Source organism: Lytechinus pictus, chromosome 15, assembly GCF_037042905.1.
Source record: "Lytechinus pictus isolate F3 Inbred chromosome 15, Lp3.0, whole genome shotgun sequence".
NCBI lineage: Eukaryota > Metazoa > Echinodermata > Echinoidea > Temnopleuroida > Toxopneustidae > Lytechinus > Lytechinus pictus.
The window spans coordinates 30419825-30437440 of record NC_087259.1 but is presented as its reverse complement, the minus strand read 5'-3'; the positions used below and the strand labels follow the sequence as shown (position 1 = coordinate 30437440).

At 34.6% G+C, this 17616-nt stretch overlaps 1 protein-coding gene across 2 annotated transcripts; it reads left to right on the top strand.

Annotated features, from left to right (window-relative positions):
• Nucleotides 1-3668: 3668 nt before the first annotated feature.
• On the top strand, nt 3669-16535 carry LOC129278082 (eukaryotic translation initiation factor 3 subunit G-like). Of its 2 annotated transcripts, XR_010295967.1 has the most exons (10): nt 3669-3840; nt 5331-5377; nt 5911-5999; nt 6610-6669; nt 7183-7290; nt 8608-8917; nt 10480-10613; nt 11240-11346; nt 12725-13155; nt 13926-16535. XR_010295967.1 is itself a non-coding variant. In XM_064110777.1 (9 exons), the coding sequence occupies exons 1-9, from the start codon at nt 3824-3826 to the stop codon at nt 12744-12746; spliced, it is 894 nt and encodes a 297-aa protein (XP_063966847.1). In that variant the 5' UTR covers nt 3721-3823; the 3' UTR covers nt 12747-16535. The 2 variants fall into 2 exon arrangements, 1 of the variants encoding a protein (XP_063966847.1); XM_064110777.1 differs by having other exon boundaries at nt 3721-3840; nt 12725-16535.
• The last annotated feature ends 1081 nt before the right edge of the window (nt 16536-17616 follow it).

Genomic DNA, 17616 nt, shown 5'->3' with positions numbered 1-17616 from the left:
TTATTGCTTAAAATCACTCCTAAAAACTTCACAGAATTATAAAATTGCAATTGAGTTGTATCCACATGGAGAAATATGTCAGTTTGATTATATTGCACACCCCTCTTTTTATTAAATAAAACACAATGAGTTTTGTTTGTATTTAAGGAAAGTCTATTGAACTTAAACCAGGCAGAAATTTGGGCAAGATTTATATTTACAATTTCAACTAAAGTAGTGATATTATCATGGGAGGCAAGAAGTGACGTATCATCGGCATACAATATAAAATGTGGTTCATGGCAAGAGTTAACAATGTCATTAATATATATTAAAAATAATAAAGGCCCAAGAATAGAACCTTGGGGGCACACCTGTTTTTATTTCCATGAAAGACGAATGGGTATTATCATAGACAGTAAATTGTTTCCTATGCAATAAATATGACTTGAACCAATTAAAAGACACCCCTCTTATACAATAATATTGCAACTTATTAAGTAAAATATCATGAGAAAGAGAATCAAAAGCCTTGGAAAGATCCATAAAAATTCCTATAACTTCTTTACCGGCATTGAGCTCACTAATTATTCTATCATGAATTTCAATAACTGCCATTTCAGTGGAGTAATTTTGACGGAAGCCGTATTGACTATCATATAATACATTATGACGTGATAAAAAATTGTACAGTCTGTTAAAAACTAATTTCTCCAAGATTTTTGAGAAACACGGCAAAATTGATATTGGACGGTAGTTGACAAATAAATTAGGATTCTCCTTCTTAAAAACGGGAACAACTTTTGATATTTTCAGTTTTGAAGGCACAATTCCAGTTGCAAGAGAGGAATTAAAGATATGTAAAAGTGGGTCTATAATAAAGGGTAAAACAGTCTTCACAACAGATGGATCAATGTCATCAAATCCGCTACTCTTATTAGGTTTAAGCGATTTACCGATATCTAATATTTCTTTTTTTGTAATCGGTTTAAAAAACATAGTATGAGAGAGTGGGTCATTCATATAAATATCAAACGAATTAGAATTATCTTCCTTAGGATCATTGTTTATACTCGATCCGATATTGACAAAATATTCGTTAAAATTTTCAGCAATTTCACTACTATCACTAATGTTACAATCATTATGTAAAAAAGACATATGTTTATCAAAATTATTTTTCTGTTTTCCCAAAATGTTATTGATAAGTTTCCATGTTTTATTAGAATTTGTTTTCATGGATTCAAACTTGTCAAAATAGTATTTTCTTTTCAACCGGCGGAGATTCAGGGTAACAATATTACGAATCTTTTTTATATTTATCGTGATTAACTTTGGTAGGAGAGTTAAGATACAATTTATAACATTTGTTTTTCTTTCTTATAAGCTTCATCACATCGAGGGTAATCCATGGCTTTCTATTCCGATGATGTTTACCAATATACTTTGTGCTGATTGGCAGATGTTTGTTATACAATGTAATAAAGTTATTATAAAATGAGTCATACGCCCTCTCCGGGTGGCTTTGTAGGTATACATCTGACCAGTCCACGGTTGAAAGATCAGCACAAAAATGATTAATGCTGTCAGGGGATATCTTCCTGTAGGTGTGTACTTTTCGTTGTTCATATGTTACAATATCTGACAAATGTGACAAATGGAAGATCGGAAAATGGTCGGAAATATCTGTTAAAAAGGCACCCGACAGAGGGGAACTACTAAAAACATTTGTGAATATATTGTCAATAATAGTAGATGATCTACTATTAGCTCGTGTAGGTCTGTCTATAATGGGATAAAACCCCGATGAAATCACTTGGTTAAAAAAATGAAGAATAAGAGGGCTTCCAGATTTTTTAAACAAATCGATGTTAAAGTCGCCCATAAAGAAGACACGTTTATTATTTATGTAACTATGATTCATCAGTCTATCAAAATATAAAGTAAATGCAGAAATGCTCGATTTCGGTTGACGATAAATGATCCCAATCACAATATTCTTCTCTGATTTGCACTCTATTTCAATACTTAAAACATCGACACCTTCACAGTGCTCAGAAAAATCACACAGTTTGTAATTCATATCCTCTCGAATAAATAGACCAACTCCACCACCGCGGCCATTTAATCGGTCAACATGTAGGAACTTATAACCTTCAATTGAAAAGGGGACATCAGAGTTTGAGTTGATCCACGTTTCCGTTATCCCAATCACTGAAAATCTAAATCTGATATTTGAGAGAAAACTGTGTATATAATCAAAATTTTGAAATAAACTCCTTGCATTGAAATCCCGGGGGGGCCACTTACATTGACGAGTGGATACCATGCGCGACCAAAAAAACACGTAAAAAGGATGTCTTTTTCAAGATAGGGCACGTTACGTACGTAACGTGATAAGGGTGTCAAAAACACAAAAATATTGAAAAAAGGGTATCTATTTCGCTAGGAAAAATATACGTGTTTAGGGTCAAATGTGCGGGGATGATAAAACAAAGTCAAAATGTTTTATAAAGGATGTCCTTTTTGCCCCAACACTACGTGTTTAGAGTCCGATTTGCGCGAGGTGTGGAAGGTGGGGCCGTACTAAACCAAAATAATGGTGTCTAAAGGTAAAACCGACGACCGACGGACGCGTGACATAACAATAAAATACCTCTGTACTTGTTAAGGGGTTCATTTCAGGGAATACTTGCTAAGAGTATCGTTTTGTTTCCAATTCTTGTTAAGGGGTGCATTTTCAGAATATGGAAAATACATCGCTGTACTTGTTTAGGGGCTCAGTTCTGGGAATACTTGCCAATAGTATTTGTTTCCAATACTTGTTAAGGGTAGGGTTTCACACGCCAATACTTGTTAAGGGGTGCATTTTCAGAATATGGAAAATACGTGTTTAGGGTGCTTTTCAAGACCCCGTGGTCGCGCATGGTATCCACTCGTCAATGGAAGTGGCCCCCCCGGGATTGAAATGGATCATGCTAAAATTTTTTGTTACAGAGTTTTTGATAATTTCATTAAATTCAGAGGTCAAGTAATACTTCGCATTGGTGGAGTCGGTATATTCGTCCTGACCATTTTCCACAGATTGTCCGTCTATATTATCTGTATCGACGGACTCTCTTGTTAAACAGAATAAGGATTCAAATTCCGAGTCATCAATTTCTGCAAATGGAAGAAGGTAAGTATCGTTTAAATTTGCAGATGAGTTATTGATGGTTTCATCTTTATTCAAACTTGATTCTATTATTACATCATTCGACATCGTTAACAAGACGCACAGGACAACATAAAATCTACACAAAACACAAACACTTGAGAAATAATTGACAAAAGGTAATATACTATTTCAGTCACTAACTTTTATTTATCTTTAAGAGTCAGATAATAAATCGATTGATATAAACCAATAAACCAACAAACTAGACTGGAATGCACGGGGGAATGCAACAGCATTGATTTTTCTCTCAGGTTACAGATTCTCCAAGTCTTGTTTACAGTGGATGGTTTTACGAATTGACTTTCCATTCGTGGTAGTTAACAGGACTACGATTCGTCCATGTTATTGTGACTTGCCAAATAAAATCAATCAATCAATTTCTCTTTTCCCCGTTCCCCCCCTTATTTTCCAGGTGAAACCCCCCTGCCTGTTACGCCACTGCCCTCCGCCCCCCCCCCTTTGATCCCGAATCGGGTTTTGATATAGCGCCATCTACTGTGCAGCTTTGGTGCAGCTGTCCCATTCATTTTGTACGCGCGCCGAATACGTGTACTTACGCAAGTCACGCATGTGTGTCATAGCAGCTGTTCACTTTTACGAAAGTTGGCCTAGAAACAGTCTTCAAATATGCCCTCGGCCGATACGTAAGCATTAACCAGAATATTATTTAAATGTTTATTTTTTTATTTTTATTTTAATAAGTATTATAATCTCAGAAAATTGAAAAATTTATCATGATAAAGATTCTTTTTATCACCATCTTTGTCGACTTTCCCCTCCTCAAGAGGCATGCGCCACGGCCTAGCGTGTGAGATATCTTTTACACGCAATTGAATAGGTGATATCACGTTTTCTTGATAAACGTATTGGAATATCACCCGAGTTAATTCACCAGCTACGCCTATACAGCACAGAAAATCTGATATGCAAGACAGTGTTCCTTGCATTGCGATGAGTGTGACTGAGTGTGTGTTCAATTTAGTGATTAGGCAATTAATGGAACATAAGCAGACAATTCAGAATATCATTTTAGATCTAGGCCTATTTTAAATCATAAATGGTTATTTTTTTAATCTTTTGATTAGATTTAAAAATTGAGGAGTGCTCTGTCAGTAGAGAGGCGCACGGCCAATATTGGAGACTGTCTCCAATGTGGGAGATTATCTCCAATATCAGAGACTTTTGTAAAGAATTTGGGTATCAAATTTCAGAGACAGTCTCCAGTTTTGGAGACCAATTTCCTTTGTTTACATTTGCTGCAAAAGGATTACCTTGGCGGCAAATAAAAATGTGATAAGCAGATTCCTCATGAAAAATTACCCCTTTTCACCGTCTACTTTAAAAATTCACCGTCTACTTTTGTTTCGATAAGGATTTTTGTTTTCAATCACACTCAAAACAAATGGGCTTCTGACCTCAGTGAGACAAAATTTTGGGTAGAAAAAATCATGCTTTTGTTGGTGTTGTTTCTTTTGTCCTTTTGCAAAGCAAGTCTCCATTGCGGGAGATTGTCTCCCCTATTGGAGAGAGTCTCCCATATTGGCCGTGCGCCTCTACTGTCTGTCTGAGTAGGCACTTCACTCGCGTGAGCGATCGTGCGGGCAGATCAGCTGTAGCCTTGAACTTGAAGACTCCATGATGATATTTTTTAAATATTTTGACATATAATAAAAGCTTCTCCATCATGGAGCCTTGAACTGCCTGCCATATATGTATAAGAGACTCACTAAAACAAAGATGGATTTCCCTAGGAAATCCATCTTTTAAGATAAAAATCACGTAAATGTTTTTTATTTTATTTATTTTTACACCTTCATACGCCTAATGCGTATGAAGGTTTCAAAAATTGGTTAATACGAAGGTTAAAAATTGAAGGTTTCTTACCAGCCCGAACTCGTGTAGATCTCTCGATTCGTTCTTCAACAAAGCAAATACAATAAGTCTGACCCTTGAATCGCTTCGTTATGACGGTTTTAATCACGTATTAAATTTTAGTATTTGTTAAATAATAATTTTATCTATGAATTGTTCTTCAATAAGGCATTTTGTAACATCGCTAATCGAAGGTACATCATAACAAAGCGGTTCAAGGACCTATTGTAAATGAAAATAAACTTTTCTTCTTGCTTTACAGATCTAAACCTATTAGCTGGGCAGACCAAGTAGAGGAAGGAGATTTGAGTAAGTTCGTCATTTTGACTTACGTCTCCTCTTTTTATAAAGAGGAAACCAACCTAAAAAAAAGGGACTTGCAAAGATAATGATCATTGCAAAATATTCTTCAAAGGATGTTTATTGCACATAATTTAAAGTTCAGTTTCCTTTCTAGTGCTTACTAAAGCTTGAACTTGTATGGTTAATGATGAATGAATCCCAAAACTTAAAGCTGACCTTGATGAGGGTATGTGACCTTTTATGTCTTAATGTCAATGTTTGTTATGTTATTTTATTTGTAAAAACTAGGTTGCTATCATTTGAGCTTGGATGGACAATAGACTAGGCCAGTTATTAGACCAGGCCAGAATTCGGAACCACTACTGAAAGTTGTATTGAATTCATTGTACAGTAAGCTACAATCATCAATAAAGGAACTTATTCAACTGAGCATTATTTTCCACATTTTTGGTTAAAAAATCAGGCAAGATACAGGAGTGTATCACAGTCTATGCTAAATCTTTTTTTTTTAATATCTTTCTTTCCTATTATCTTACTAGGGAGTATTCCACCTCCTGAAGAATTGTTTGAAGGAGATTTCAAGAAGTTGATCGAGTACAAACGAGATGAAGATGGCAAATTGATAAAGGTACCCACAATTATTTACAAGATTTATGATTATTATCTACATTTATCAAAGAATCTACAAATTATAAAATCACTTGTCTTATGTAGGCCTACATGTATTCATGTTTGGTTGTGCATACAAGTCATTTTGTTATCATATATTCATTTATTTTAAACATATATTCATTTATTTTAAAATGGACAAATAGTCCTACAAAGTCGGACTGTTAACATCTACAGTAAGTACATCCTACTTCACTGCCACTGTAAGAGTACCAAACAGCACAGTGCTGCAATTTACTAACAAAAGTTCAGTGATTTGTTCCTTGAAATATTTATGTTCAAAGTAGGCAAATTCTCTAAACCACAAATTTTAATTTGTGCTTGTATTTCATTAATACATGACAATCAGTGGTCAGTAACAAGAAACCTAGTGCTTGATCTAGGTCTGATTTTTACCCTTGAGTACCTTGATCATTATGTGCAATCAGTCAAAGGAATCAATTGTATAATCAATCACTAATCTTTGTGTTACATGCCCCTAAAAGAAATAATTACATTGTGTGATTTACATAACAGGCTATATGTATTTAGTTTTTTTGAAATCATGAAGTTTTTTTTTTCTCTCTCAGATCACACGCACATTTAAGATTGAGAAGAGGAAAGCCTCCAAGTCAGTAGCTCAACGAAAGGTATGAAGATGAAATTAGCAAAAAAAAATGGTTCTGATGTCAAGTTATACCAGATACACATCTCTTTTTCGTAAAAGTATTTATAAACAGCATTACCTGATTCTGAGAGCACCCAGCTGGTAGACCTCATGGGTGGCTCTGTGCAGTAGCATGCAACACACAGAGTCCATGCCTGCTAGATTAATTCTTTATGGTATTGTTGTACCCCTATCGCAAAATCATAGATTGATGAATAATTGACCATAGCTCTAGTCATTCCTGTTCTATGTAATTGAGTAATATATATGTATATTTTTTATTTGTATTAAATGATCTAGGACTATATTTGTCTAAAGTTAATGATATGATGTACATGTAAAGCACATAGATTTCCTGATTGTGATGTGCTATATAAGTAGTTATTATTATTATTATTATTGTTATTGTTATTGTTATTATTATTATTAATCATAAGTATTATTGTTGTAATTATTATTATGATTATCATTATTATTTATTGTTCTGTTGTAACAGCAATGGGCAAAGTATGGAAACTCAGCAAGTGATCCTCCTGGTCCTAATCCAAGTACTACTGCTATTGTACACGATGAAGTCTTCATGAACTTTGTGTCAAGCAAAGATGTAAGTACTAGTAATATCTTATTAGCTCATCACAAAGTTTGAAAATATCTTGAGATCATTTAAGAGATTAATTTTGTCATTATAGTTTAATTTTGTTATTATAGTTTTGACTGTTTTACAAAGCGCCTAGATATTCTCAATTTTTAATAATGCCATATGTAGGTAGTAAGGATGATGATATTGAATAGCATTTCTATAGCATTTTTTATTTGTTAAAAAACATTTGAAGGCGGCGACTTCAAAATTATGTCACACTTTTCACACAGCTGCCGGGGAAAAGGTCTTAAATTCAGATTAAAAGGTTTCAATGTATATGATTGCTAAAATGCTTTGCATTGTATTAGTATTTTCCAAATTTGATATGCTCAGAATCAATTCTTTATCTTGTTTTTTGTGTATTTAGCACAATTCAATCATTGAATTTGAAAAAGACAAAAGGGAAAAATTTGAAAGAGCTAATGTAATAACTTAATTTGTCAAAGTCAAATAATATTGCATCTAGGTTTGTGAGACATTTTTGTTTTGGTCTGAAATCCCCCCAAACAATGATTTAAAATATAGCTCTTATTTTATTCTTGCACATGAAATGGTCTAATGATCACGAGCTTCAATAAGAATATAATGCTACTAAACTACTTGTACATACATATTGACAAAATCAAAGTCTGGTTCCTGTCATCAACTATGAGCATTCTACTAATTAGAATGTTAGTGTATTTATCCCCAATTGGCTATTTGGTATAATGATTGATCTTGTAAACTCTTATCTGGGAATAGCTTCATCAGACCGTCATAACCAGTTAATAATCAAAATTTGTATGGGGATCAGCTGGTCTGAGAAGGCAACATTTTGATTATTCACATCCTATTGAATCATGTCACGTTTGCAGGGGTTACAATTTCTCAAAAATTCCTGGATTTTCCACCAAAGTTGGAAATACTGGGAAAATGGGGGAATTTTTATTTTAAATACCGGGAAATTCCCATTCAATCCATAAATGAGTACACAGGAAATTATATGAGGTCAACCTAGATTGTCAGTAATACCATCCAGTGGTCTTGTTGCCAACTTCTGATAAAATTTTATTATATGAAAAGACACGTTGAAAAACTCTTTTTTAATTTCAGTCATAATGCATCAAATACAATTCAGAGCTTACTAGTACATGTTATGTGGTAGTATACATACTATACAATGTATCGAGGAGAAATGACAAACAAAATTTGGCAACATAATGAAACAGCAAAAGCGGTCTTTGGTATGTCCATTCATATCATCCAGAATTTTAAAAGCAATTGTGATGATTACCCCTTTAGATTGAGAAGCAGCAGACTCCAGAGGACCAACTAGAGAAGCTCAAAGCCAAGCGTATCATGGTATGCCGTGTGTGCAAGGGGGAGCATTGGACCACAAAGTGTCCCTACAAGGAATCCTTGGAACCGCTTCAACAGCAGCTTCTTAACAGTGGAGGGGATTCCACAGGTGCACAGGATGGAGAGGCCGGTAATACCGGTACGGAAGGCTCTAAAGTTGGATCAGGAACCGGTTCGGTGGGTAAATACATTCCACCTGGTGCAAGGGACGGAGGAAAGAGGAGAGGAGAATCCATGGGAGGAAACAAAAGAGGTCTGTATTATTTGTTTATTTATCTTATCAATCTTATTTTCTTAATATATTTGACTCATCGTATTAATATTCATTTGGAAATTTAGTTGCATGTATTAATTCTTCCATTCATTCATTTAATTCATTCAATCTCTCATTCATTCATTTGTTCATTCGTTCGTTCATTCATTCATTCTTTCATACACTTATCCATTTTTTTTTTCTTCAAAAAGTCTAACATAATTTTACATGTGGATTCAATGTATCTTCTATGACAAACAAATATTTAGCATCATGAAAAATTAAATGTGATAATTACTATGAGAAAAATCAGTAGTTAGCATGTTGATGTTCATATATATGTAACATGCCTTGATCCTTCTGAGCCCTGTACAATGAAATATACAATCAATTTTACAATTAATCATTACTGTATATTAGTACTGTTATCGATAACCTCTTTATTGCTAGTCCTGTCGATAAACGCATGTTTTTGCTACTTAGCGATTATCGATAACCTTTCTCCCGTTGTCGATAATACCCGCTATTATGTAGGGACAGTGATTTTCTGCTATTGCGGAAAACAGACAGAATTCACTGAAACAGCCTTTTGAAACAGAAAGTGGCTTTTCAAATGGGAAATCAAAGAAAACATATTTTTCGTCAAAATGCACAGAACAGAAACAGAAATTACTCCAAAATCTCAACAAAATACGAATACCTACTGGCCACAAAACACAATCTCACTTCGCTACCATCATGACAATATAAACATTGCGACTGCACTCGACTCCATCACTTGATTGTATAGAAAACATTCATTAGCGCAAACTCAATTTAGCGACCAAAACAAGTACCAAATAACATAGAAGCAACATGGCTGTGTGTTGCTGCCCTCTACGTTCGAAGATGTAACAGCACGAAATCCAAAATGGCGGATAGGCGAAAGTTATTGACTGCTCAGAATGATGTCCAAAAAGCCCCCAAATTATCAATATAATTTCATCCAACCCTAAAATAATGCTAATAACCTGAAAGAAGAGTGATCTACAGACTCTCTAAATATGTTTTTTACAATATGTTATGTACTCGTGAAGATTTGATGAATATGGATTTTAAAGCGTTGTTGGTACAGTGAGTGGCAGATACAAATTTTGACCAGCGCGAGTATTAAGATATCACTAATTGATGCCATGCATATTGATTTTCTATGTAATAAATGGAATTGTCGCCTAGTAATAAAATGTTCTTTTTTCAACAATTGTCTATATTGGTAAGATATTTTTTAGCAATATATCGACAGAGAATCATCTTACTGATAACAGCACTACTGTATATTTGTGGCAAACCATGTGTAATATGTTACAGAAATCAATTGTAAGTAATAATATATACTGATTTATATAGCGCAGAAACTATGTGCATATATTCTACTGCGCTGCAATTAAGAGATAGTGAAATGCTTGAGAACAGATTTAGAAAAGGGGGTAAAGAAATGTATGGGAATTATTTGAACAGATTGGTTTTTAAGTTTGAACGTTTACTAATTGTATTAATTGTGTCTCTATGTGTTACACCCTCAGATGAAGCTGCTACCATAAGAGTGACAAACCTGTCAGAAGACACGCAAGAGAGTGATCTACAGACCCTATTTAAACCGTTTGGTGCTATTCAGAGAATCTTCTTGGCTCAATGTAAAATCACCGGACAGTCTAAGGTGGGTATGACTAAGCAAACTAATATGGTCTTTAAGTAAAGCAGGGTCTATTATAAATATGAATAAGTCCTGTTGCAGAAGTCATCACTTATCTCAGGCACGGATCCACCTTTGCAGACCTGCCAACCAGTACGAAGCTCAGTGGCATGCGCACTGGCATAGATCTGCACTTTCGCAAACTGATACGCTAAACGCCCCACAGTCCCTGACGCCGCAAGTAAACGGTCTGCCGCCATTTTGTGTCATATATAAAAACACGTGGCTGCTGTAATTGTTGTTCCAACATTATGTATACGGCGATGCATTGTGGGGTAGCAAGATGGCGGATAATGGTGATCGAGGCGCGCACAATATCTATTCAATTAGATAATATATCTGATTTGGGGTAAATCAATCCTACCCGGATCAATAGATTACAGATTCGTGAAAGGTTGATTTAGCAGCATTTCAAATGAATGACATTACCAAGCTATGCTGTTGATAACTTGTTTGCCTTGTTTTTTAAATCTTTTTTTTTGGTGGGGGGGGGGGGTATAATACCACAGGGATTTGCTTTCATTAGTTACATGAAATGAACATGTACGCAACTGATGAGTTTGTTTTTTCTTTTATTGACCATACAACAGGGTTTTGCTTTCATCAATTACTTTTTCCGGGAGAGTGCAGCCAAAGCCATTGAATGTTTGTCAGGTTATGGATATGACCATTTAATCTTGAAGGTAGAATGGGCCAAGTAAGTCACATTAATAATAATAGTAATTATACTTGCTTAACTTATATACTAGTAGCGGTTAACACTTACTTTTTCATGAGATTGAAAGACGAGAATCATAACCACTAGACCACGATGCCCCATCATTAAATCTACTCAGTTCATTTCATCCTTTGTATTCAGAAAAGGGTGATCCTTTCCAGATAAAGATGTAACTCTCAAATGTGTTTGGATTTCAAATTTGACTCTTAAAGTGGGAATAAAATCTGTTTAATTTGATTTTGAGGCCAAACAATGAATCCTTAATTCCTGAATTAAAAAGTTGATAAGTCGAAATTTGTATATGTTGACCTTCTGTCAGTCCATGCATTTTTTTAGACCAGATTATCTAAAAGGTGATATGACTTCTGGAGTCAAATTTCTCCAAAGTCTAATAAATTTCTGCGGTCCCTATAGATTCAACCTAGGCAAAGCTTACTGTGTTATGAACTGAGGCCTGGTGGGAACGATTAACACCAAAAGTCATGTGTGCATACGTCTTTCAGTTCATACCCACAATCATAGATTAATGGTACAATTGGCGCAATATAAAATGTTTTTAGGGTATTGTTGTTCCAAACAATGTCCAGGGGACCTGTTTCGTAAAGAATTAGCCATTATTGTAACTACCATAGAACCTTGTTTATGATTGATTGCAGAGTGTTGTTTCTGTGTGACATTGCCATAGTTGTAACTCTTTGTGAAACCTGCCCCATGATTGTCAAGTGTAGTGGGCGATGACAAGCAACAATATCAAAAAATTGTGTAATAAGGATGTTGCCCCGGGCCCTGCAATATAAAGATTCGCAATTGATTGTGGAGCTGATTTCTGTGAATAATTACATTGATTATTGTGTATGATCAATGGTAAATATCAATGCTATGATCAATCATCAAGCTTTTTGTTTGGGGTTCTGGGTTCCGTCTTACAAAGAGTTACAATTGATCCGATCAACCAAAACTAGGAAAGCCAGCAATGTCATCATCTAAAAAGCATGTATATTCAAACTGTTTTTTTAGGTGATGGTGAATACTCAAATACATTCATTGTTGTCTTGACAATTCAGTGTGTTCCTCTTTGTTTACAAAGGACATTGTGAAAATTTCCTGTAGAAAAAAATTATGGTAATGATTGATTCCATAGAGTTGAGGTTGATTGGATCAATCATAACTCTTTGTAAGACGGGGCCCAGGTGTTTCTGATAAGTGCTTGAATATATCTTTCCATTGATGATCAAAGAATTGATTGCTATGGTATAATTCCTTTAATATTACTCTTTTTGGTTTAAATGAATATGACTATTTCATAGGTAAATGCAGAAATAAAACCTCATTTAATATTTTTTTTTTAAACCAACAGGCCATCTGGACACCAGCACTGAGGATCAAGTTGAACTGGTCATCAATGATATCAAATTTAATTCACACAATATTCTACAAGCATGTCAGACATGGTCATTATTGAACTTCATCAGGATTGGTGCCCCCCCCCCCTCCATGATATTCAGGTCATGAAAAAAGAAAAAAGAAAAGTGAGGTCTGAAAAAAACTCTGAACCATATAAATCTATGTTATCCCTGTTATTCCATTACAAAAAAAATGTCCTCTTTGAGTCATCTTGCCCAACCCACCCCCCCCCCCCACCCTCAATCAAAACACTCTGGTGCCACCCCTGATAATCATGCATGTGATTGATAATGTTATTTTCAAACTGACTACAAATGATGATTTATTGCAGTTATTTTAAAGGGTCTAGAGAAGAGATTTACTGAAGAAACGTAATACTCATCTGTTAACCCTAACTAGGCCGGGCTTTTTTGGCTGTTCTGTGGCCGGGGGGGGGGGGTTGATTCAACCCCCCCCCTGAGATCTCGGCCGTCGATCGCGCAAGCGCCGCAAAAAATTTGCACGCTGGTAGTGTGCGATGTAATCTACAAGGCTGTATGGTAAAATTGTCCAAAATAATGAGATTTTATTTTATATGAATTAATTATGCTAATTTATGCATAAATCATACTTTTGGCTCTAATTCACTAAATAAAGCTCCTAGAATGCTAATTTTTGGTAAAAATATTCTTTGTCGCATTCTTAACAATGGCAATTGAAAAAAACTTCGGTTTGGAAATCAATTTCTTATGTATTTTATTGTTTTATGAATTTCTTATGTATTACTTTGTTTTTCAACCTTTTGTTTTTCTTTGTTTTTTTCACCAGATTTATTGTACAACCTTTTTGAAGCATAATTATGCTAAAATCAATTGCTTTCAGCTGTTTAAAGTAAAAATAATCATATCTTTATGAATAAGATGAGAAAACTCAATTTGCATTGACTTTGTACACAAAATCACGTTTTGGAACAATTTTTGGTCTGACATGCACTTACAAAATGTTGCGTAATTTCGAAACCGCGTACCCGGGCGTCGTAAATTTTGCCTCAAAAGATGCGCGAGACTTAAAAATATAAACTCTGCGAGTGGCGCGGTCAAAAAATTTTGTGCGGCGAAATGATCGCAGAAAATGTTGAGGGGGGGTTGATTCAACCCCCCCCCCAGCCATTTTAGGGTTAATGCAGCAAAAGATAATCTGAATGTTTAAAACTAAAAGAAACCAAAATTGCAGAAAATTGATGTCTTGAGGGATAAAAGTGCTAATAATGCATTTCTTATGGTACTTTTTGTATTGCTTTAGTATATTTCTTCTCAATATTCTATTTATCATTGTCTTATTCTCCTGGTATCATATACTCTATAATGTTCTTTTATTTAATGTAATTTAAACAATATCAAATTAGTTTTCTTATTCATATTTGTCACTGGAGTTCTTAACACAACTTGCTAGAAAATTCAATACTCCTTGTTTTTCAAGCATTTCAAGCAGAAAAACAAACAAACATCTAAAAACTGAAATGCAAATTTGGAATCTTTGCTATTGTACCATTTCATCATCTATGTAGGTGTGACCCTAAATTATTACTCTTAAATATGATGACCTTTCTTTTTCATGACATTTATTATGTTATGAATTATTTTATTTAAAGATAAATGCCAGTTGTAACGATTTCAAACTTGAGTTCTTACAGAATCCAGTAAAATTACCTACCAAGTGTCTGCGTGCATAAATAAAAATGATTTCTGGAAGGAATTGTTTAATTGCTGAGAAATAAGCAAATTAAGAATGGGATTCATTCCAATTTCTGGGTCTTTTCCCCAGCGATGATAATACACTGTCCCACATGTACTTATCTGTGTTGGTGATCTACAGTGTGATCGTTTTTCAGTTTAGATTCATTTATTTCATTAAGTTCAGTTTATGTACAACTGTACCGGGTCTAGATCTACAATGATATAGTGATAATTAATCTTCATTGTACAGACTTTCACATGAAATCAGTGTTTACTGCAGCTACTTTCATTTATCTTTAAGCATTTCCTTTTGTTTAGCTATGTTTATGTTAGCGGGTTTTCAGATTGTGAGGATAAGAAGAATATCTCAGTCCACTGATCATGTTTATCAATGTAGAAGAGAAAGAAAGCTATATTACATAGTTATCTTTACCTTATTCCTTGGGATATATTCAAAGTGCAAAATTTGATTTAGAACTCCACCCTTGGAATTGATAAAACCTGAAGTAAATCCTGAATAATGCTAGTGATACACAAGCAAAAACTAAAATCCAGGGTGTGTTTTACTTTTACAAAGATTTAAGGATGAATTGCACTTAAATTCCAAGTTGCATGTAATATAAAAGACGTCATTGCATTGGTCAAATTATATGCTAAGAGGACACACATTACTGTATATTATAGATTGCATGTTAAATGTTGAGTGTGTCGGCATTTAATCATGACTCTAAGGGGGTGTTGCAGGAAACTTGCGATCAATTGCAGGTCTATTTTCAGTCCCTAAATCAATCACATGTCTTGCAATTAATCATAAGGAGTGTAATCTTATTTGCTACAGCTGAAATTGATATATTGATTGTAAAATTGCAACAGAATGTTTGCAATTGGTCGCAAATATTTTCTTGCAACACCCCCTAAGTCACACTTACTCTTTTTAAAGGTAAATTGCCACTTCGTCTACTGCCAACTCGTCCACTGACCACATCGTCTACTTTCATTTAGTCTAATGCCATTCTGTCTATCAACATTCTGTTTAACAACAATTTGGTCCAATCATCACTTCGTCCAATCACTATTTCCTCTTTGACCATTTTGTCTCATAACCAGTTGGTCTAATATCCATTTCATTTTCATTCATTTTGCACAATTTAACACTTAAGTCCAATTAGACCAAATGGTATTTGAACTAAATGGCAATTGGACTAACTGGTTATTAGACAGAATGGCATGAGACTTGATGAAAGTAGACCATGCGGTGAGTGGACAAACTGATGGTAGACCAAATGATAGTAGACGAGTTGGCAATTGGACGAATTGGCATTAGACGAATTGGAAATAATCCTTTTGAAACACCCCCATACCAGTGAAAGCTATTGTGTTATGAGCAATGACACACCAATTAGTTGGTCTGGAGTAATGTTCCTTGATATGACTGTTGTTTCAGTGAAACCGGCTGGCTACTTGCTATCCCATTTAAGTACATTTTTCATCTTTAACTTCAGCCATTTTGGCTGTGAGTTTATTGGTCAGTACAAGCCACACGAATGCTCAAAGGTGGTTTTGAAAATTACGCTCAATTCAGCGTGTATGTTGAGAAAACGTCAAATAGTGAATGCACGCATTTGCTGTGTGATGCTAAATTGATGCTTGTCAATAAGGTTACTTTATCAATGAGCCCAGTGTTACTAGAATGGACTCCCTACATTGAGTACAACTCATAACAGTGGGCTCAATAACCTTTAATTGTGGGGATGGTTAATAAAAACCCCCTCCCCAGTAAAGATCTGGTTTGAAGAAGCCCTGTTAAAATAAGATCAATGCTAATTAATTATACCTGCTGAGTAAAAATTATGCATTCTATATTGAATGCTCTCTCATCATATGTGCTGAATTGAGCCTAATCAATGCATGAAGTCTGTAAACCATGGTTTGAAAACCACCTTTGTGAATATGGGCCTTTATCTCTATCAAAGAATTATACCACACATGTTTAATACCATTGTACGAAAAGTAAAATTGTGCATAAATTATAGCTCTTTGGAAAATCAAGTTAGTGTTGAAAATGTGTTTTCTGTTGCAGTAGCGTACGCAGGATTTTTGAAAGGGGGGTTCGAGTTGAAAGAAAATTTGACAAGCAAAAAAAAAAAAGTTTGCACAAATTCTGAGGGGGGGGGTTGAACCCATAACCCTAACCCCCCCCCATTGCGTACACGCCTGTTCTGTTGTTTATTGTAACCTAGCTTAAACCTAGTAATAAAGAAGGTGAAACATTAGATATTCTTCAGGAATTGCTTTAAATCCAGATTATTGTTTTGCACCTGCATTTCATCAACTCTAAACGAGAATGGAATCCTCAAAACTGGAATTGTATAAAACAAACATACAAGAAATAGATCAATGAAAGTTATAAGCATATGAATGATGAGATAACTAATGCCGCTCCCTTGTGTGCAGTGCTACCAATATGTATAATGTCACACACGATCAATTAGTTTAGGTCAGGGCCCCATCTTACAAAGAGACGATTGATCCAAGCAATCACATCTATGAAAAGCCAGCAGCGTCAACATCTGAAACATGTTTGTTCAAAATATTTTCTAGACATGTATATTCACTTTGTTCACAAAGTACATTGTAAAAATTTCCTGTAGCAAAAATTATGACATTGATGGATTTCTGTATAATTGAGGTTGATTGGGTCAATCGTAAATCTTTGTAAGAAGGGGCCCTGGTTTCATAGAATATTTCTTGGATAAAGAGGTTGCACTATCATAATAAAATATATTTTTCATCAATGGGTAGGGTTGTGACATTCAAATGTTCACTCTTTTTTTAAATTTGTTTTATTTCTCAAACTGCAGATTGATGGTATTCTTTGATTTTGCTACACAAGTTAACTTGTTCCAAGCATTTTAATTTTAAAAGGCAAGTCCATCCAGAGATTAGAAAAAATGAACACAAAGAGAAAAATCAATCAATTAACACTGAAAATTTCATCAAAATCAGATGATGTAAGAAACTTATAAACTTACAGTACAGTTATATGCACATAATTGGTTTTCTCATTTATTTTTGTACCAGCGAAGCTTAGACAAATTAGCTATCTATCTACACAATAACTCAGTAGTAA